The 21,548-nt window shown below is 42.1% G+C and overlaps 1 protein-coding gene across 1 annotated transcript in view; it reads left to right on the top strand.

Annotated features, from left to right (window-relative positions):
- Window positions 1–21,548, top strand: part of LRP12 (LDL receptor related protein 12) — a 101,686-nt gene that overhangs the window by 54,973 nt on the left and 25,165 nt on the right. Inside the window, 2 exon segments of the mRNA XM_067537377.1 lie at window positions 10,966–11,101; window positions 13,118–13,320. Coding sequence (XP_067393478.1) covers window positions 10,966–11,101; window positions 13,118–13,320 — 339 coding nt within the window.

Raw genomic sequence — 21,548 nt, 5'->3', positions numbered from 1 at the left:
GAGACCCCATCCAGCTTTCCTGCCTAAGGTGGTCTCCCAGTTCCATTATAATCAAGATATTTTCCTCCCCGTGTTTTTCCCAAAACCGCACAGGTCAGAGGAGGAGCGAAGATGGCATTCACGCAATGTGAGACGGGCCCTGGCCTACTACACTGAGAGGACGTGGCTGTTCTGGAAGTCTACGCAGCTGTTCATTGTAGTAGCGGACCAGATGAAGGGCTCACCTGTCTCCACCCAGCGCATCTCCACCTGGATCACCGCCTGCATCAGGTGCTGCTACGAGCAGGCAAATGTACTGCTTCCAGGGGCTGTTTCAGCACACTCAACCAGAGCCCAGGCCTCGTCCGTGGCCTTCCTGGAGAGGGTGCCCCTGCAGGACATCTGCAAAGCTGCCACCTGGTTGTCGGTAAACACCTTCACATCCCACTACGCCATCGTGTAGCAGTCGAGAGAGTACGCGGGATTTGGACGTGCCGTGCTGTGGACAACTTACCAGTAAATCCTACCTACCTCCAAGGTATGGCTATTTAATCACCTATATTGGAATGGATATGAGCAATCACTCGAAGATAGAAAAGAGGGTTACTTGCCAGTAACTGTTGTTCTTCGAGATGTGTTGCTCATATCCATTCCACACCCACCTTCCGTCCCCACTGTCGGAGTTGGCAGAAAGAAGGGACTGAGGGCCCGCAGGGTCGGCGGTGCCCTATGTACCACGGCATGAGCGCAGTACTCCAGGGGGCTAAGGGGAAAAAAGTTCCAGGAACCAGTGCATGGTGGCGTGCACTCACCTATATTGGAATGGATATGAGCAACACATCTCGAAGAACAACAGTTACTGTTAAGTAACCCTGTTTATTTAGTTCTGTGGTCAGTTCCTCTCTAGATGTCAAGAGGAGGTAAACTAGAATTCCTGTAAAGACAACAAGAGTTCTGTGGCACTTTAAAGACTAACAGATTTAATATTTGGAGACATAAGCTTTCGAGAGGCTAGCTCTCTTCTTCAGATACCTCTGTGTTACCTATTTTTGTATTACTGCATCTGAAGAAGAGAGCTAGCCTCTCGAAAGCTTATGTCTCCAAATATTAAATCTGTTAGTCTTTAAAGTGCCACAGAACTCTCGTTGTCTTTGCCGTATACAGACTAACACGGCTATCCCTCTGGAACTAGAATTCCTGTGTGTTGGATGCAATACTTTTTGAGTTAGAAAATTATCTAAAATATTTAGAAACTCCAAGGATGTTTTAGTAGTTGAAGCATGAGACCACCACCATATGTCACTCAGATTGAAGTCCCCAGTGTTCATACCCATTCTAGATAGGTGCCTAGAGGGTCACCCATTCTGTTCCCTAATGTAATTTGGTAGTCTGTAGCAGACACCAGGGAATACTCCTTCTTGTGCGTCATCTATTAGGATATTGATCTATAGACATTCAAAATAATTTTTTTTCTGAGTTATCAGTGACTTGGAAACAGGTAATGCTGTTTTTTGACATAGAGAGCTACTTTCACTCAACTTTTGCCCATTTGATCCTTCCTAAATAGGTTATAACCATTGATTAATGTTCCAATCATGTGAATCATCCCTCCAAGTTTCAGTAATACAAACAAGATCTAATTTGTGCTCATAAATGAGCAATATGAGTTTGTCTTGTTAATGAGCAGTTTGAGTTTGTCTTGTTTCTTACCCAGGCACCTAGCATTTCTTAAGGCAATTCATGAATTTCTTCTCTTCATGTCCTTTGGTTCCTTGATCAATTTTTTTATTCTCAATGCTTGATTTTTTGTGTGCTGAGTACTGAGACCATCCAGTACCCACACTTCATGGCAACCCTCTGGCACTGCTGATAAGCCCCTGGATCTTTTGGGCATAGGCACCAAAGCCATGGTACACAAAGACAAGGGAAAATGCCCTAAGATGCTCCCGGTATGCAAATCAGTGTCGGTACCGCTAGCGACATCAGCCCAGTCTGCACCAGAGAGGTTGTCATGGGCGGGGTACTTATCTCTACCACCACCTGGGTGGTCGGTAATGATAGATTTCTATTAAGCCATTGATCAAACTCTCTTAGACCTCAACTCTCTGCACCTCAGTACCAAAGTTACGGAACCATGCCATAGCCAACCAGGAGGTATTTCCCCTTGTCCATATCCTACCCCACCATTGTCGAGTGAGGGATCAGAGTGAGCCAGATGAGGCTTCAGTGTACTCCTACCAGGTTCCATATGGGATCCAATACCAAAATGGTCTGAGAATGTACCGCCAGATTGCACCACCACCATCTAGTATGGGCACTTGTGGGCACCTCCACTAGGCCCTATGCCACCTCACTTGGCACCAAATATTGTTCAAGAACCATCATGACATGCTCCCTTGGTTGCAGCATTGTGGGCCTCAGAGCAGGAGGTGGAGGAGCTGGAAGTGGATGAGGAAGAAGAGGCTGTCCCCAAGACCATATTCTCCTCATTCCCGCATGAAATGGTCATTCCGTCACCACCATCCTTGGGGGATGACTTCCGTCTGTTTTAAAATCTAGCAAAAAGAGTAGCGGATACTCTCCACATACCTTTGGAGGTGATGAAGGATACACACCATCAATTAATAGATATATTTCATGCATCTCCAAAATCACCCTCCTGGTCAATGAAGCCATTTTAGACCCAGCGAAGATGGTATGGCAACCCCTGGCATTGGTGGCCCAGACTTGCAAGCGGGCAGACAAGAAGTATTATGTCTCCGCAAAGAACTCAGTTCCTCTTCACCCACCTGCTACCCAACTCCATCGTGGTGGACTTGGTAAATTCTTGTGGCGCATACCACCACTCCAGGGCCACACTGTATGACAGAAACTGGAAACGCCTGGACCTTTTTGGTAGAAAGGCATACTCTTCAGCCACTCTACAATTCAGAATCGCCAACTACCAAGCAAAATACAATTACACCAATTATAACAAGTTAAGTGACTTTATAGAAAAATTGCCGGAGGTCTCTCAAGATTCTTTTTAGGCCATAGTCCAAAAGGGGCAATTTGTTAAGCCCTCTTTGCCATTATCAGCCCTTGATGCTGCCGACATGGAGTCCAGGACCATTTCCACGGCTGTAGTGATGAGGTGAGTGTCATGGCTCCACCTCTCAGGATTCCTGAAGGAGGTACAAACCAAGGTGGAGGACTTTCCTTTCGAAGGTGTAAGTCTCTTATCTGAGAAGACCGACACCTCTCTCCACCCCTTAAAGGACTCCAGACTCAGGTCTCTGGGGATCTACACCCCAGGGCAAAAGAAATGGTTTAGCCCTCTGTACCATCAAAGGCCTGACTTATCCCGTTTTTCACCACAGTGAGGCTATGAGCCGCAAAGGAAGAAGGGCAAATTTTCAAGGTAAAAGCCTTCTGGTGCCCAGTCCTCAACCCAACCACCTGCCCAGAAACACCACTTCTGATAGGCAGGTCAAGGCTCTGCAAGACCACTCCCCACAACTGTCTATACACACATTTGGCCTTGTTCTGCAGTGCCTGAGAATGCATAACCTTTGACAAATTGGGTCCTGAGATCACAAGTTCAGTTACTCCATCCACTTAACCTCCCTACCCGCTCCACAACACCCTTCCCCATCCCTCCTCAGGGACCTTTCTCAGGAGAGTCTGCTATGGCAGGAGATAGACTGCCTCCTACAGATAGAAGCCATAGAACGGGTACCTCAACATCTTCGAGGCAAAGGGTTCTATTCCTGCTATTTCTTAATACCCAGACAGAAGGGAGGTTGGAGACCCATCCTGGACCTCAGAACTCTCAAGTTTGCCAAAGCTCAAAAGTTCAAGATAGCTACCTTATCGATGATCATTCTGTCACTGGAACAGGGAGACTGGTTTTCGTTCCTCAACCTACAAGATGCCTACTTTCACATCTTGATTCTGTTGGCTCACAGATGCATCCTAAGGTTCACCTTAGGACACGACCATTACCAATACAGAGTCCTGCCCTTCAGACTTCCATCAGTCCCAAAAGTGTTCTCCAAAGTTCTCTCGGTGGCCACCCACCTACGTTTTTGAAGGAGAATGATCTACCCTTACTTGGAGTTGTCTCCTCAGAGGTTTGTCAAGCCACCGAGGACATCATACGTTTATTCTAGGAATTGATTTGTAGGCCCAATTCCGTAAAGTCGACCCTCATACTGGTACAATGCCTGGAGTTCATAGGGGCCGACCTGGATGCACAACAGGCCAAAACCTTTCTTCCTCAAGACAGGTTTACATCCCTGATATCGCTCATAAATAGGGTTCAGTGCAGCCCACAGGTGTCTGCCAGAATCTGCCTCCAACTCCTGGTGGCATATATCAATCAGCATGGCAGTGATTCCACACACCAGGCTTCGCATGCAGTGCTCACAGATATGGTTTGTCTTGATTTAGTGTCAATGCTGCAGCACCAATAACAGAGTAGCTGGATAAAAAGAGAAGTCAATCAAAAAACAGTACAGGACATACCTAACTCTGTGAAGGGAGATTGCAGTGGAAGGTCCAAGGGAAAACTCTAAAGAATGTAATGAGTTAGTGAATGTTGTAGATTAGCTTTTGTGTTGCACCATGAGCCTAGCCAGCGCACGCGGGCTAACTATCCTCAGTTCCTTCTCTACTGCAGAGTCACGATTAGACTCTGAAGTAGAGGGGAGAGGACAGGTAGTGGAACACCCATAGGGGGACACATCTTGAAGAAACATCATTACTGCATAGGGTAGTAACTTTCCTCTTCTTCTTCTAGTAGTGTCCCTCTGGGTTTCCACTGTAGGTGATTACCAAGCAGTACCCTTTCAGAGGTCTGGGACTTCAGAGTCCAGTTAGTCAGCATTGATAGTATTGTGGAGCTGAAGATGGCATCAGAGGCAGAGTCCCTAGTGATCATATAGTATTTATAAAGGTGTGGATTCACACCCACATCACTGTTCTGCAGATCTCTGAGACGGGGATATTCCTAAAGAAGGCAGCAGATGCAGAGATCAATCTCGTGGAATGCGTATGGATCGAGTCCGGAGGGATCATATTACAGATTTGGAAGCACTGTTTGATGCAGTTCGAGATCCACTTGGAGAGTCTTTCAGCTAATATAGCTGAGCACTTAGATCTTTCTGCAATGGAAAGAAATAATCTAGGGGACTTCCCAGAAATCTTTGTCCTACCAAGGTAGAATGCCAGAGCTGTCCTGATATCCTGCATATGGAGTATGGCCTCCATATTGTCTCGGTAGAAGACTGGAAGGTGAATGGATTGATTCATGTGAAACGATGAGATCACTTTAGGGATGAACCTTGGATGTAGCGTATGTGTGACTTTATCTGAGAAGAAAACTCTGTATGGGGAGGGGGGATGTGCTATCAGGGCTCTTATTTTCCCATTCTTCTAGCCAAGGTAATAGCAATCAGAAAGACTGTTTTCATCGACAGGTGTGCTAGCAAATAGGTAGCCATAGGTTTGAAGGGAGGCCTAGTCAGCCCTTTCAACACCATGTTTAGGTCCCACAAGGGTGTAGGGAGACAATGTTGAGGGAAGAGGTTTTTGATTCCCTTAAAAAACTTTTCAGTGGTGAGATGTGACAGAATTGAGTACCTTCTACAGGTTGGTGAAAGGCTGTAATAGTTGTCAGGTGGACCTTGAGGAAGCTCAGAGCTAGTCATGATTTTTTAAGGGTCTGAGCATAGTGGATATGCAGAAGAGTTGCCGAGACTGGAAAGACTTGTTGGGATGCATACCAAGCCTGGAACCTGGACCATTTCTGCAGGTAAGTACGTCGTGGAGAATTTCCTGCTGTGTAGTAGACCTCCTGTACCTCTTTTGAGCATGAGTTTTCTTGGTACTGGAACCACAGAGAAGCCAAACCATGAGGTGGAGGATCCCCAGGTTCGTATGTGTCCTGAGAGAGAAGATGCGGCATGGCCAAAAGGAGATCAGTAGGCATATCGCAAGCTGCATCGTAAGGATACCAGATGTGTCTCAGCCACGTGGGACTGATGAGAACTACATGAGCTCTGTTCCTCTATCTTTAACAGCAACTTTGATAGGGGAAGAAACACACTCATGCTCCCAAGATTACCATGTTAACATAAAGTAGTATTATTAAAACTCCTAAAATATCTGGTATAAAACAAAAATAAATAGAATTTCAAAAGTGTTGTGGCTAACCTGCAATTACCATCTGCTTCCAGCACACCAAATCCTGGTGGTCATTTGAGTTGAATATTCTGTGCTGAGAGTGAATCCTAGAGAAATCTACTCTTGAATGTACAAATGCAAATTAACAAGTAAGACTGGATGTGTATGAGCTCTGTCAAATCTGTGTTCTTACTTGCATCACATGAAAGACAATGACAAACAAGGGCAAGCCACAGTAAAATACACCTTTCTTAGGGTTAAGAAGCTAAGCTAGCAATGAATGGGTTGTCATGTCACAAGAACACAACCTTGAGAGTATTTATGATCAGATAAACAGTTATTGGATGGTAAGTATAGCGAGGTTTGGAATGGTCAAGATGAAGAGATTTATACTTGATCACATTTGTTTTAAGACAGAGCTGTTTGGTAGCAAAATCGTTAGGCTTTTGTCTTGTAGTCGGCTGAGTGTTAAAGTTCTCTGTCTGTGGCAAAAAGCAATCTTCCTTATTTAAGAGGAAAATTCCCTTAGTTATTCCTGCATATCACTGCTAGAATTTCATGTGCTTTTTAAACTGTGCTGGTTGATTAGTCATTTTGTAAAATGTAGAATTATTTTCAAATGAAGAATAAGTTATAGTGACTTAAGGTTTTTTTTGATCTAAGTGCCATACCTACTCAGAATGAAATGTTCTGTGTGGTTCAAATTGATGTGTTTTTAACAGGCTGATTGAGTTAAACAAAGGCAGTTATATTTGAAAGGTAAGTATGGTTTCAAATGGATAAAGATGGGGAGTTCACCTTAAGATAGGGTTGCCACCTTTCTGATGGCTGGTAACAGATCCAAAGGCCACGCCTCCTGCCCCTGCATGCCACAGGCCGCTGCGAGCCACCCGAGCAGCCTGGCCCCGAAGGTGGTGGCTGTTGCTGCTGCACTGCCTCCTTTCTTTCGCTTAGGATTGCAACTGATCAAAAAAAACGGACATCAGGGCATGTTAAGTGGCTCCTGGACATACAAACTGAAACCCGGTCTGTCCGGGTGAAAACTGGACAGGTAGCAAACCTACTCTAAGAATACATACATATTGTAGAATCCAACACTTAAGTTTTTTAAATCTTTGGGTTTCCCCCCCCCCCCAGTAGAAGCAATAAAAACCCTAGCAGGTAAACTATGCATGTTACTGTCTCTTTCAGAACAAAAAGCACATGTGGTAACTTGCTGGTGCCTCTGATTTCTAATGCACAGCAGCCGTAACATATGCTTCAATGTGCATGCTTTGAAAGCATTGAAACTATCTTTTGCCATGTTACAAAGCCTTATGTTAAACTGGTTTGTGGAATTTGTCGGTTATATAGCTTATAAATACTGCAACTTTCTTACTGATAACACTAAACTAACAAAATTTTCATGTATTTTTTTTTAAACTTGCATAGCAAGTGAAAATTGGTTTTGGTGCCATCCTTTGCACAAATTACTTACTGTTACAATTTAATTTCTTTAGCAAATGTCTGGGAGAGGTTGATTGTTGGTGGTTGGGGAGTTTGGTATGGGGTAACACTGTATTGGGAATGGGAAGAGGTTGTAAGATTTAGTTAATAGATCTACAGCTGTTGCCTGTATTTGGACAACCTTTTCTTCATATTTAATTGTATTATGTATATCTTGTAATGTACGTAGCATTTTAGAAAGTTCAGCTTCATAAATTTGAATGAACAGATGGCTATTTTGAGGTTCTGATAGTGTTTCACTTGCCCTAATATTATATATGTAAGCAAATTTAAAGGTTTCTTGAAATGCTTCCTATAGCAAAAATTTTATATATCAAGTTACAAACGTGCAAAACCACATGGATTTTCTAACTGTGTGTATTTCATTTTAAATAGCTAAAAGTAGTATAAGATCTGTATCTTGTCACTAATGAAGTACTTGTCAATAATAACATGTTATATTTAAAATACTTTATACACATTATTCATCTCTTACTCTGTGGAGGTTTGTTCATGTTAATGGGTATTCAAGGAAAATAGTAAACTTTTTAAAATAATCTTTCTTGCTATTCATTGAATCCAATTCTTGTCAATAACATGAATATCAATCACAAACAGTCTGTATTTCAGTGCAAGGACATAGAAATGCAGTTGGCATTGCAAAGTATAATGGGGTAAGAGCACCACCTATGGTGTTTACTGGAAACTAAAACAATTTTTATTTTGTGAAAAATTTATAGAATAATGAATAAAAAGGTATTTCTATATTTTTGTTTGCTTTTTTCTTCCATAATCTTTGTCAAACCTTGTGATGCATACCATAAGTATGCCACTGCTATATAACTCATGTATTGAATTATTAAAGCTTGTTAAAAAACATTACTATTTTTGTAAGCAATGTTTTCTTAAACTCAAAATGAACTTGTTTTACTTGATGACATTTATACTGGTAAAGAGGAGTTAAAATTTGGCAACATCTAAAAGTCTTTTTAAACTTCATAACTCTTGAAAGAAATGTGTTTTCATTGATTGTGACACACCAAAATATTAAGGTTGGGGAGGATGTTGGGTGGGGGGATTACCACATCTATTCTGTGTACGTTAGTTCATCAAAAATTTTCAAACAAATGTGGGTTTTTTTGTTGGCTTATTTTTTAAATGGCCTATTTCACGGGGGAGGGGGGAGGGGATAAATAGGGAAACCAATTAGCTGTCTTAAAAATTTTTATTCAGATTATAAATTGAGTCTTTATGTGGTCCATTTATTATGTGATCTTAAAAGACCTCTGGACCACATCACACACATTTTTGTTAATTTTTTGTCTTCAGTTGTATTTTTTGTGTTGCCAATTTTGATTGGTTATAGCCAAATGATTTTGAAAATTTTCTTTTGAAAATTATCAATTTTGAAACAAAAATCTATAAATCCACAAAACAATTTAAAAAAATCAGTCCATAATGAAATACTTCCCAAAATGTCATATTTTTTGTAAAAATTTGATCACCTATATGGGGTGAAATTATAGTAATATTGCCAATCCCAAATATTTAAAACCTCAAAAATTATCTTAATTGTGAGATTTTAAGAGTAATATATTTGGAGTTCTCCATTTGCTTTTTGAACCTTTAGGGTCTCATTTTCCAGTTATGCAACCATGAGAACAACGAACTGTTTAAAATAAAAGCTGAGCTTCTGGAGTTCTGAAATGGCTTTGGATCTAGGACTTTCAGCAAAAACAGCATAGCAAACTGTAATAAAATCACAAAAATTAGCAAAATTGGTATAGATTAAAACACCACTTAATTATGGGGTATAATTTTGTATAGTGGCTACATGGATCATGAGAGCAAAGCTGAAATGTTTTATGTAGTCACTACAGTCCAGAGGTAGAATGAGTCCCAGAAGTCTAAACCTTCCTGTTTGTTTGCATTTACAAGTGACCACCTGCACGGGTCAGGAAGGGATCCCCATAAATGTATTCTTGGAGGCATGAGGGGGAGGCTGGTCTCCTTTCTCTCATTCTCCAATGCTTCAGAGATGACTGCTGCTGGAAATGGGGCATTGAACAGGGTGCGCCAGGACTCTGAGGTGGCACTGAGCATTCTCTCTCTCTCTCGAGTGCCTGGCTGGCTGGTTCTTTCTCACATGCGCAAGGTCTAACTGATTGCTATATGTGGATTCAGGAAGGAATTGCCCTCCGGATCAGGTTGGCAGTGACCTTAGGTTTTTTTCACCTTCTTCTGCAGTGTAGGGTCAATCACTTGCCAGGATTATCAAATTTAATCATGTCCTTGCCATCACAGGGGCCTCAGGTTTTGGTAAACTTCAGTCCCTTCTATTCTCTGCCTATGGCACTTAATAGTTTAGTCTCCTGTGGGCTGGCTAACTTCATTTGTTGGGTTTAGTGTGTGGTGCAGGATAGTATTGATGGGTTGTTATATACAGGAGGTCAGACTAGATGATCTGATGACCCTTCTGATCTTAAGCTCTGACTCTCATACTGAGCACAAAAAGTACTTTGCCTTCAAAGCACTTGCTGTCACGTGAGGGGAAATTCACTTCTGTGCAGACCATTTAAACTCCATTTAATCCTCAAAATATGGTTTAAGTGATGGATAGGCTTTGTGCTGGCTCTCCCCACAAAAGCAAATTTTACCTATTTATTAATTTTATTTTGTTATTTCACTCTTTCCTAATGCACCTATCAGCATAGTGTCTGAGTGCCATAGTTTCAGTAAAATTAAAGAACGCATCATGTCCCAAATTACTTTATGCCACTAATTTTTGCCGGTATTGCTTTCTTAAAGTTAAACCAACCCCAAGCAAATTAGGAGACAGATTTTCAGGGATTTCCAGTACTCATATTTAAGAGAAATCCTGAGCAAAGGAAGGGAAGAGTGTGGTGATATGCTTTCCAGTTTTCTAGTGTGAATTAGAAAATGGCCTGCTGCTGAAAATGGCGTACTCTGCACCAGAGTCCCTTGTGCCGTTAATCCAAGTATCACCCTTACCAGCTACATAGTGATATCCACATTTTACAGATGCGGGAAACTGATACCTTGGTTGTAATTAGACCAAGGCCATGGAGGAATATTGTCACAGTTGGGATTGAAAATTGAGCATGGTTTGGAAGTCAGGAATGCTTATCGCCAGGAAATACCTCTGTCTGGATAAGTGTTGATATATGCCCTTCATGGGCCATACTGGCCATTTTTAGTCAGACTTAATGTCATTGCTTTCTACTGATAAAATGATTCAAGGTTTACCAGAAAATAATTGTATCATGCTAGTTTTTTAAATATGTAGTTAGTTAATTTGCTTTTAATATCTTTCAGCTTGTGGAGATAGTCCAGAACAAATTAGAGCACCAAGTGGAGTAATCACGAGTCCAGGTTGGCCTTTTGAATATCCTGCCAGAATCAACTGTAGCTGGTATATCCATGCAAACCCAGGGGAAATCATCACTATAAGGTAACTTTAGTACTGTATCATCCTGGTGTATTTAATAGTCATTAATTACATGTTTCTAACTATAGATTATTTATTTCTCGGCTTCCTATATTCAGAATTCAATGCTGCAGTGTTTTACTCCAAAATCTTTCTTTATATTTCTCTACATCTATTTTGCTGCTATTTTGGCTTGTAGCATTTGTCACCTGGGTCCAGTTCTGCAATCTCTGTGTACTCAAAGGCCCAGATGCTCAGAAGAGCACAGTACCCAGCAGCTACCATTGAAAGCAATGGGAGCTACTGAATGCTGAAATGTGTTTAAAAATGTGGTCACTGAATGGGAGCTGAGTGCTTCTGAAGACTTGAAACATGGCTCAAGGTGTCGGTCTGGGTCAGGGCACTTCTGAAAATCTTATGCAAAACTCTTGTAGAAATTGGTGGGAGTTTTGGTGCACAAGTAACAATTATTCAGGACTTATGTAAGTGCTTAAAAGAAGGAATAAACATCTGCATTCAGTGGTATGGAAAACGTGATCATTTTAATGTAGTCCTCGATGCTGAGGAGACAGAGTTACTTCAGCTTTTCCATTAAGAATTTATTTTGGCTTAGTCTTTTTTTAAACCATAAATTCACAGTAGTCTTCATGCTTTCACACTTATTTAATTTGCTTTTAATTTCTCTGTAGCACTACAATCCATCTGTTTCATCAGGGTTTTTTTTTTTTAAAAGGTACATGGGAAATTCCAAAATTCTGCAGTGTTGATAGAATTCATCTTAAAGAAATCTGAAATAATCACAGGCATCAGTTACAAATTTTGAGAAGGTTGACTTTATTTTTTGTTATCAATTTCATATAGCTAGTAAGTTCCTAGAGAAAGTAATGTCCTATCTTCTATACCGTATGGGGATGTACTTATCGGTTCATTCCCTCCCTGACCCCCAATTTCCAGGGAAATCTAAATTTGTTTTAACATTAAGTTACAAGTTAGAACTTTGTATACAGTCCACAGTGCTGATTGTGAAACTGCTTTAGCTGCAGATTTTGTTTGCTCCCAGTGCAAACTTGCTGGCTTGGGAAGAAAGGAGAGTTATGTCAAAATAAATACTTTGCTAAGAATGTAGTCTTTTTAAATTGTGTTTTTCAGTTCAGAGCTTTTATTTCTACCAGAATCATCTTTTATACAGTGACATGCCATGAAGCTTCAGGGTACAGTGGATGCAGCTGTTTAGCTACAAAAAATGTTTCCTAAAAAGCTTTATTTTAAGTTAGATTGATAAAATTTGTTATTTAAGTGCTATCTTTCTTCTATTAATCTACTTTGTTTTATTAGCAATACCATTTCTGGTCCAGTGCTTTGTTTTCTGCACTGGCCTACTTTTGCCCATGCATAAAGAAATGTTTGTCTCCCATTCACATCACTCCATGGTAATGGGGTCTCCTGATTCAGCTTATATATTTAGTGTAGTCAGGAACTAGCACAGTTTAGTCAGCTCGGGTGCACAGGGCCAAATGATGTTTAAAATCATAATTCTGACACAATTTGACTCTGTCTACAATGGCAAGCCTAACCATAGGAAGCTGCTTTAGCTGAAACAACGTTGAGACTTGGTTTAAGTAAAATCCCTTAATTTGATTTGAAAATCATTAGATATTGGGACTATAAAAAGTATCTTTGCAACCAGAAAGATTAAAATCTTTTTTTAAATGAAAACTAAAGTCCTGTCAAAAACAGAGCTTGCTAAGTATCGGGGGCAATAGCCTAATTGCTTGGAAAGGGGGGGAATTACAAGGATGTGAATTTCTGGGGTCCTGGTAATGGAAAGACCATATCATTTAAATCATTACAAGGTATATAGTAAAATTCTACCTGCAAAAAAGTAATACGGCCTTACTAGTCATTTTCTTAGGTTTTTTTTTCAGTTTCAGACCAGCAAAAACTATTTTTACTAATTTCCATTTTTAATTGCAATAATTTATCAAATACCTTGTAAAATAGCCGCTTCAATAGCAAAGTTTGACTCTCTATCTTTTGCAGTTTTCAAGATTTTGATGTTCAGGGATCACGACGATGCAGTTCGGATTGGTTAACAATAGGAACCTACAAGAATGTGGAAGGTTATAGAGCATGTGGCTCTTCCATTCCATCGCCATACATCTCTTCACAAGACCATGTTTGGATCAGATTTCATTCGGATGATACTATCTCTAGGAAAGGCTTCAGATTGGCCTACTTTGCTGGTATGTTTCAAATAAGGACCATTAATGTTTTCTTATTACATTAAAAATTCTTCTAGTCTAGGTTTTAAAACCTGCAACAGTTCCTTCAGCAGCATACAAAATATGGTACCTTGTAAGTAGTGGTGCACTGCACTGGGAGAGAGACATACATTGCCTGAAGTATTTTAATAGTTTGGGAAACGTTTTAAAATATACCTGCAAACCTAGAGTTTACAATAATAAACAAAGTGAATGAGGTTGAAAAGAACTCCATTATAAAAATCTGTTTATCTTTCCATAATTTTAAAAAAAAATTGTTCAGGGTTGAAATTCTTAACCTCAACTCTCAACATTTAGTAACATTTTTAGGTAGATTGTTTCACTTGTTTGATTTGCTTAAGTGTCTGTGGGGAGAGGAAGGAAGTATTTTGTATCTCCAAATGCTGTAAATACAAATTTCAAACTTGCTATGATTGAGTATTTATCTTGCAGGAAGAAAGGCTACGTTAACACTTTATGCATATGAAAATGCACAAATTTAATCTCTTTGGGATAAATTATTTTCCATGCATATGACCTATTAGCTAATCTTCAGTAGGTAATAGACTGAGGTTGGCAGGACTCCTTGCCCAACCTGGAAGGCAACTCTTGGCCTATCACTTATCCTCCCATTGGAGAGAAAGGGAAGCTAGTAGCAGAGCAGAGAGCAGGTTGTGAGGTTGCTCTCTAGCTTTAAAAGTAGGGCAAGAGAGGCTATTATATGACAGTCAGCATGGATTCACCAAGGGCAAGTCATGCCTGACCAACCTGCTTGCCTTTTATGCTGAGACAACTGGCTCTGTGGATGTGGGGAAAGCGGTGGATGTGATATTCCTTGACTTTAGAAAAGCTTTTCATACTGTCTCCCGCAGTAGTATTGTCAGCCAGCTAAAGAAGTATGGGTTGGATGAATGGACTAAAGGTAGCTAGAAAGCTGGCTAGATCATCGGGCTTAACAGATAGTGATCAGTGGCTCGATGTCTGGTTGGCAGCCGGTAACAAGTGGAGTGCCCCAGTGGTCGGTCCAGTTTTGTTCAATATCTTCATTACTGAGCTGGACAATAGGGTGGATTGCACCCTCAGCAAGTTTGCAGATGTTACTAAGCTGCGGGAATTGTAGATATGCTGGAGGATAGGGATAGGATACAGAGTGACCTAGACGAATTAGAGGATTGGGCCAAAAGAAATCTGATAAGGTTCAACAAGGACAAGTGCAGTGTCCTGCACCTAGGACAGAAGAATCCCATACACTGGTACAGACTGGAGACTGACTGGTTAGGCAGCAATTCTGCAGAAAAGAACCTGGGGGTAACAGTGAACAAGAAGGTGGATGTGAGTCAGCAGTGTGCCCATAGACTCTTAAGTTCAGAAGGGACCAATATGATCATATAGTCTGATCTCCTGCACAATGCAGGCCACAGAACCTCACCCACGCAATCCTGCAATAAACCTCTAACCTATGACTGAGTTACTAAAGTCCTCAAATCAAGGTTTAAAGACTTCAAGGTACAGAGAATCCACCAGCAAGTGAACAGTGCCCCATGCTACAAAGGAAGGCAAAAAACCCCCAGAGCCTTCGCCAGTCTGCCCTGGGGGGAAATTCCTTCCCAACCCCAAATACGGTGATTAGTTAAACCCTGAGCGTGTGGGCAAGACTCATCAGCCAGACACCAAAGAAAGAATTCTCTGTAATAACTCAGAACCAACCCCATCTAAAATCGCTTCACAGGCCATTGGCATATCTACCACCAGTAGTCAAAGATCAGTCAATACCCAAATTAGTCTGTCCCATCATACCATCCCCTCCATAAATTTATCAGGCTCAGTTTTGAAGCCAGCTAGGATTTTGCTCCCACTGCTCCCCTTGGAAGGCTGTTCCAGAACTTCACTCCTCTGATGGTTAGAAACCTGCATTTAATTTCAAGTCTAAACTTCCTGATGGCCAATTTATATCCATTAGTTCTTGTGTCCACATTGGCGCTGAATTTAATAATTCCTCTCCCTCCCTGGTATTTATCCCTCTGTTGTATTTATAGAGAGCAATCATATCTCCTCTCAACCTTCTTTTGGTTAGGCTAAACAAGCCAAGCTCTTTGAGTTTCCTCTCAAAATGCCCTTCTCTGCACCTGTTCCAATTTGAGTTCATCTTTCAAACATAGGGACCAGAACTGCACACAGTATTCCAGAGGTCTCACCAGCGCCTTGTATAGTGGTACTAACACCTCCCTATCTCTACTTGAAATACCTTGTCTGATGTATCCATGAACCGCATTAGCTTTTTCACAGCCACGGCACATTGACGGCTCCTAGTCATCCTGTGATCAACCAATACGCCCAGGCCTGTCTCCTTTTCTGTCACTTCCAACTGATGTGTCCCCAACTTATAGCAGAAATTCTTGTTACTAGTCCCTAAATGCACGACCTTGCACTTTTTCAGCTATTAAATTTCATCCCATTTCTATTACTCCAGTTTACAAAGTCATCCAGATCGTCCTGTATGATATCCTGATCCTTCCCTGTATTGGCAGTACCTCCCAACTTCGTGTCATCTGCAAACTTTATTAGCACATTCCCACTTTTTGTGCCAAGGTCAGTAATAAAAAGGTTAAATAAGATGGGTCCGAAGACCGATCCCTGAGAAACTCCACTAGTAACCTCCCTCCAGCCTTATCAGTCTTGTTCATCTTTCAGTATGACCTGTTGTAGTCTCCCTTTAACCGGTTCCTTATCCACCTTTCAATTTTCATATTAATCCCCATCTTTTCCAATTTAACTAATAATTCCCCATGTGGAACCGTATCAAATGCCTTACTGAAATCTAGGTAAATTAGATCCACTGCATTTCCTTTGTCTAAAAAATCTGTTACCTTCTCAAAAAGGGAGATCAGGTTGGTCTGGCACGATCTGCCTTTTGTAAAGCTATGTTGTATTTTGTCCCAATTACCGTTAACCTCAATGTCCTTAATTACTTTCTCTTTCAGTTTTTTTCCAAGACCTTGCGTACTGCTGAGGTCAAACTAACAGGCCTGTAGTTACCTGGATCACTTTTTTTTTCCCCTTTCTTAAAAATAGGAACTATGTTAGCAATTTTCCAGTCATATGGTACAGACCCTGAGTTTACAGATTCATTAAAAATCCTTGCTAATGGGCTTGCAATTTCATGTGCTAGTTCCTTTAATATTCTTGGATGGAGATTATCCGCTCACCCCCCGTCCTCCTCTCCCCCGATTTAGTCCCATTAAGCTGTCTGAGTTTGGCTTCTACTTTGGTTGTGGTAATTTCTGCCTCCATATCCTCATTCTCATTAGCCACCCTACCACTATTCCCAAGCTCATCATTAGCCTCGTTAAAAATGGAGGCAAAGTATTTGTTCAGATATTATGCCATGTCTAGATTATCCTTAACCTCCACCCCATCTCAGTGCCTAGCAGTCTCACTTCTTGTTTCTTTGTTTTCTTCCTATTTATATGACTATAGAATCTTTTACTATTGTTTTAATTCCCTTTGCAAGGTCCAGCTCTGCTAGGCTTTTGGCTTTTCTCACTTTATATATACATGTTCTGACCTCCAAGAGGTAGCTTTCCTTTTTGATCCCTCCCATCTTCCACTCTTCGTAGGCTTTCTGCTTTCTCTTAATTGCTTGTCTGAGATGCTTACTCATCCAGCAAGAAGGCTAATGGCATATTGGGCTGCATCAGTAGGAGCATTGCCATCTGATGGGAAGTGATTATTCCCCTCTATTCGGCACTGGTGAGACCACATCTGGAGTATTGTTTCCAGTTTTGGGCCCCCCACCATAGGAAGAATGTGGTCAAAGTGGAAAGATTCCGGTGGAGAGCAGTTAAAATGATTAGGGGGCTGGGGCACATAACTTATGAGGAGAGGCTGAGGGAACTAGTCTTGTTTAGTCTGCAGAAGAGAAGAGTGAGGGGGGATTTGATAGCAGGCTTCAGCTACCTGAAGGGGGGTTCCCGGGAGGCTGGAACTCAGCAGTGCCAGATGACAGAACAAGGAGTAATGGTCTCAAGTTGCAGCGGGGGGGGGGCCTAGGTTGGATAGTAGGAAAAACTTTTTCACTAGAAGGTTGCTGAAGCACTGGAAATGGTTACCTAGGGAGATGGTGCAGTTTCCATCCTAAGAGATTTTTAAGGCCCAGCTTGACAAAGCCCTGGCTGGGATGATTTAGTTGGGGTTTGTCCTGCTTTGAGTTGGGGGCTGAATTAGATAACCCCTTGAGGTCCCTCCCTACCCTATAACGTAAGTTTTAGATGATGACATGGTGTTATGGTAAGGAATGAAAAGGATACAGCAAACTGAACAGGAAAACGAGTACTTCAAATTATGGTGCCTTGTGTATTGTACACCATTCGTTTTACTCCTGCACAGATGGATATACAGACCTAACCGCTCATGATTTATGCTGCTTTTAAACTTAATGCATTTTACTCAGTTTAGACAATAAAAATATCCAATTTCACTTTGTTTCCACATAGTTTTGATTTTTTTTTTTTTTTTTGCCCCAGTACAGTGCTTGTAGTATTTGAGTGGCAAACACTTCAAGAAATGCATAAATCCAAAACTGTTTTCAGGCATTTTAAATTTAAAATATTTTTACTAGTTTATGTTATTAGACACAGTCTTTACAGAAATCTTAAATTTTGGTCCTGAGATACTAGTTTCCTTTTAACTTTTTAATAAACTTGATGCACTGCTTTGAAGATGTTTATCTTTAAATTTAGTGTGGTGCTGCTCAATTGAGTAAAGCAGTCCTCAAGTGTCCCTTGCACAGGGAAGACTGGGAGACCACACAGTAGTGCAGCAGTTCCCAACCCATGGCCTGGGGATCAAAAGTAGCCCGTGGGATCTTTCAAAGTGACCCGCTGCGCTCCTCCTTTTGACTGCAGAAGGGAGCTGCTGCCATGCAGGTTCCTTGCTGCACCCAAGGAGATGGGAGATCAGCGCTCCCCTCCCCTGGCTCCCAGAGGGAGCACAGCAAAGTGTTCTGCCTGGGTCCCTAGGTGCTGGGGTCCCTGCTGAAGCTAGAGGAAGGGGAGCACTGATTTCCCGTCTCCCTGGCTGCAGAAGAGAGACCCTGCTTAGGGACCCAGGTGGAGCACATAGGGCTACAGGACGCATGCAGATTTTCTGCTGCAGCCATGGGGATGGGAGATCGGCAAGGAGGCATCCTCCTCATTACTCCTTCTGTCTGGCTGTGGGCGGGGAGGGGGAGGGTTCCAGCGGAGCAGCCAGGACCCACCATGCTTGAGGAGAGGGGTAGGACTCTAAAAATCAGTGCCTTCTGGTTTGGCCTGCACTTAGCAGGCCACCCACCATGACTTAGTTGCCAGGCCATGTGCTTCAGTGTGTAGTGACAGTCACTGATATACACTAGTGCTTTGTTGGTGAGTGTGTGACATACTGTGAGTAATTTGTGGTGTAAAATAATCAATGTAAAAATGAGCACAGTATCATCAAAATGTTTACTTTAAATATGCAAAACAGCGAGAGTTCAGTGGCACCTTAAAGACTAACACATTTATTTGGGCATAAGCTTTCATGGGTAGAAACCCACTTCGTTGGATGCATGAAATGGAAACTTCAGTTTGGTAGGTATATATACACACATGCAAGGATGTGTGAGTTACATCACAGTGAGGAGGGCAAGTGTTAACGGGTTAATACAATCAGGGTAGATGAGGCCATTCACAACAGTTGATGAGCAGGTGTGAACCTCAAAAGAGGGAACATTATTTTTTGTAGTGTGCTAGCTGCTCCCAGTCTCCGTTCAGACCTAGTCTGATAGTGGCAAGTTTGCATACGAGTTCCAGCTCTGCAGTTTCACGCTTAGTTTTTTTGTTGAAGTATGGCAGTTTTCAAGTCTGTTACTGAGTGTCCAAGGAGGTTGAACTTCTCGCCTACTGGTTTTTGAATGTTACCATTCCTGATGTCTGGTTTGTGTCCATTTATTCTTTTGCATAGAGACAGTCCGGTTTGGCCAATGTACATGGCAGAGGGGCATTGTTGGCACATGATGGCATATATCACATTAGTAGATGTGCAGGTGAACAAGCTCTTGATGGTGTGGCTGATGTGGTTAGAACGTGTGATAGTGTCGCTTGAGTAGATATGCAGGCAGAGTTGGCAACGGGGTTTGTTGCAAGGATATATTCCTTTAAATATGCAGTGATTTGTAGTCCTTAATGGTGTATACATCAATACATTTTTTAAGTTGAATGACTGACTGGTGGCGCTTCAGGGTTGTAAAAATGATATTTGGGGTCCTTGAGCCAAAAAGGTTGGGAACCACTGCTGTAGTGTGTACAGAGAGATGTTGAAACATAAACACAGTTTCCCCTGAACACATCAGGGATGGTCTAGATTAATGCTTGGTCCTGCCATAAGTGCCACTAGATGACTTTTCGAGGTCCCTTCCAGTCTTATTCTATGATTCATACCAGCTGTTATGTATACATTTAAGCAGCTGTTTCAGAGAGAGAGGATCAGAGCTGTGACTTCACTGAATCAAGGCTACACTATTGTTGAGACAATGGTCAGTATGTTGAGTTTCTTTCCAGCTGGGCAGTAGAAACCACAGTAAGATGCGGTTAACTTAAATGGATATGGTTACTATGATTAAGAGTTGCAACATTAGGCCCTTAGTTTGTACTTCTACAGTGGCTAAAGAGCACTTGACTAACGCCAGCTAAATGACTGACATTTGATAATTGTGTGCAGCACTAAAAGTACCCACTTATGTTTCTTAACATGAAATCTGTTATTAACAGGAAATATATGGTGCATAATCATGACTAAAAATTAATAGCTGTGTAAAGTGATGGTAGTAATTTGCCATGCAGTATGATGCCTAATCATGAGTAGAGAAATGTTGAAGAAATAAAAGAAATCAACACTCTGAAAATAAGTAGTAGTAATGGAGTCCTGTCACGTCAAAAGATCTTTGCCACCTATGGTGGGTTAGTTAATTACAATACCTGATTATTAACCTGTTTGGCCTATGGGAAAGGAGTTAATGAGTGTCCATATCAGAAAATCAGCTGACGAAGAAATATATTTAGGCCACCATTCAAACCAATATTAATTAACACCCTTCTTGGCAAGCTTGGTGATTGATGTGACACAGAGAGCTATTCCAGAAGCCTCAGAGGGATTTGCCACCTCTGGAGCCTGTGCCAGGTCCATTGAGGCTGTCCCCTGAGAAACATTTGAGGAGCCAAAAGTCGATGCAGCTACTGTCTACCCCAGAGGCATACGCAGCTGCAAGAGACTTCCTTAACCTGCTGGTACTGACTTCACCAGCATTTGAAACTGTCCAACTGGTTCCTGCTCCAGCAGCTCACCCTTCATCTCACTGAGAACCCATTGTACCGCTACCTAGATCTCCTCTCAAACCAGTTTTATCAAGAGGGAAAGCTCCCATGGCTTCTCCGGTACTGCTATTTCTGGGTTCAGTATACTTTTCTCTATTACCATCTATATCAGATCCTCCGTCATTGGAAGCCTTTGATTCCACATCTAAGGCTGGGACACAGCACTTACCTCTCCATCAAGGTCAAGACCATGGATAATGCAACAGTCCCAACAGTGGCCTTTTCTTAAGGGGCAATGGCCCGGACAGGGATGGGTCCCAGGTCCATACTAGTGGCCACTTCGAGCTCCATGGAATGTCCATCTTCCAGCCACAATGTCGTCTCAATAATCTTGAGGAGCCCATCAGATGCAATGGCACCAGGAACACCATTGCCCAGTACTCAATGTTGAGACAGGGAACAGGCGCCAAGAGCATCACTCTCCAGTGTCCATTACCGTGACTGCTCCTGCCAACCTCAGGAGAAGGTTCTCAACCACAGATTACTACCCGCTGTGGGCAGCACCATCCCCCAAAGGCACAGGAGCAAGGTCCCTGCCCTTCAGCTCCTGGTTGGCCTCAGGGCCAGTGGCCAGCACATTGGCCATATTAGGAACCTTGGAGGTTTCCAGTGGCCCCGGGACCATACCCCTACAGGTCTTCTCGCAGGCAGTCCACGCTGGTAGCCCCACAGGGGGCTCCCGATCTGGTGTCAGAATCGGATTCTGACCCCCAAGAGGGGACATCTGTGCCAATTCCCCAGCAGCAGGAGGAAATGCTGCCACCTCCTGTGCCAGCACAGTCTTGTGGTCATCTCCAGACGAAGTGGTCACGACAGGGCTGT

This window comes from Emydura macquarii, unplaced genomic scaffold (genome assembly GCF_026122565.2).
Source record: "Emydura macquarii macquarii isolate MOO-44397 ecotype Brisbane River unplaced genomic scaffold, CSIRO-AGI_Emac_v2 contig_383, whole genome shotgun sequence".
NCBI classification, from domain to species: Eukaryota; Metazoa; Chordata; order Testudines; family Chelidae; genus Emydura; species Emydura macquarii.
The sequence above is the reverse complement of the archived record's forward strand: the minus strand, read 5'-3'. Positions and strand labels throughout refer to the sequence as shown.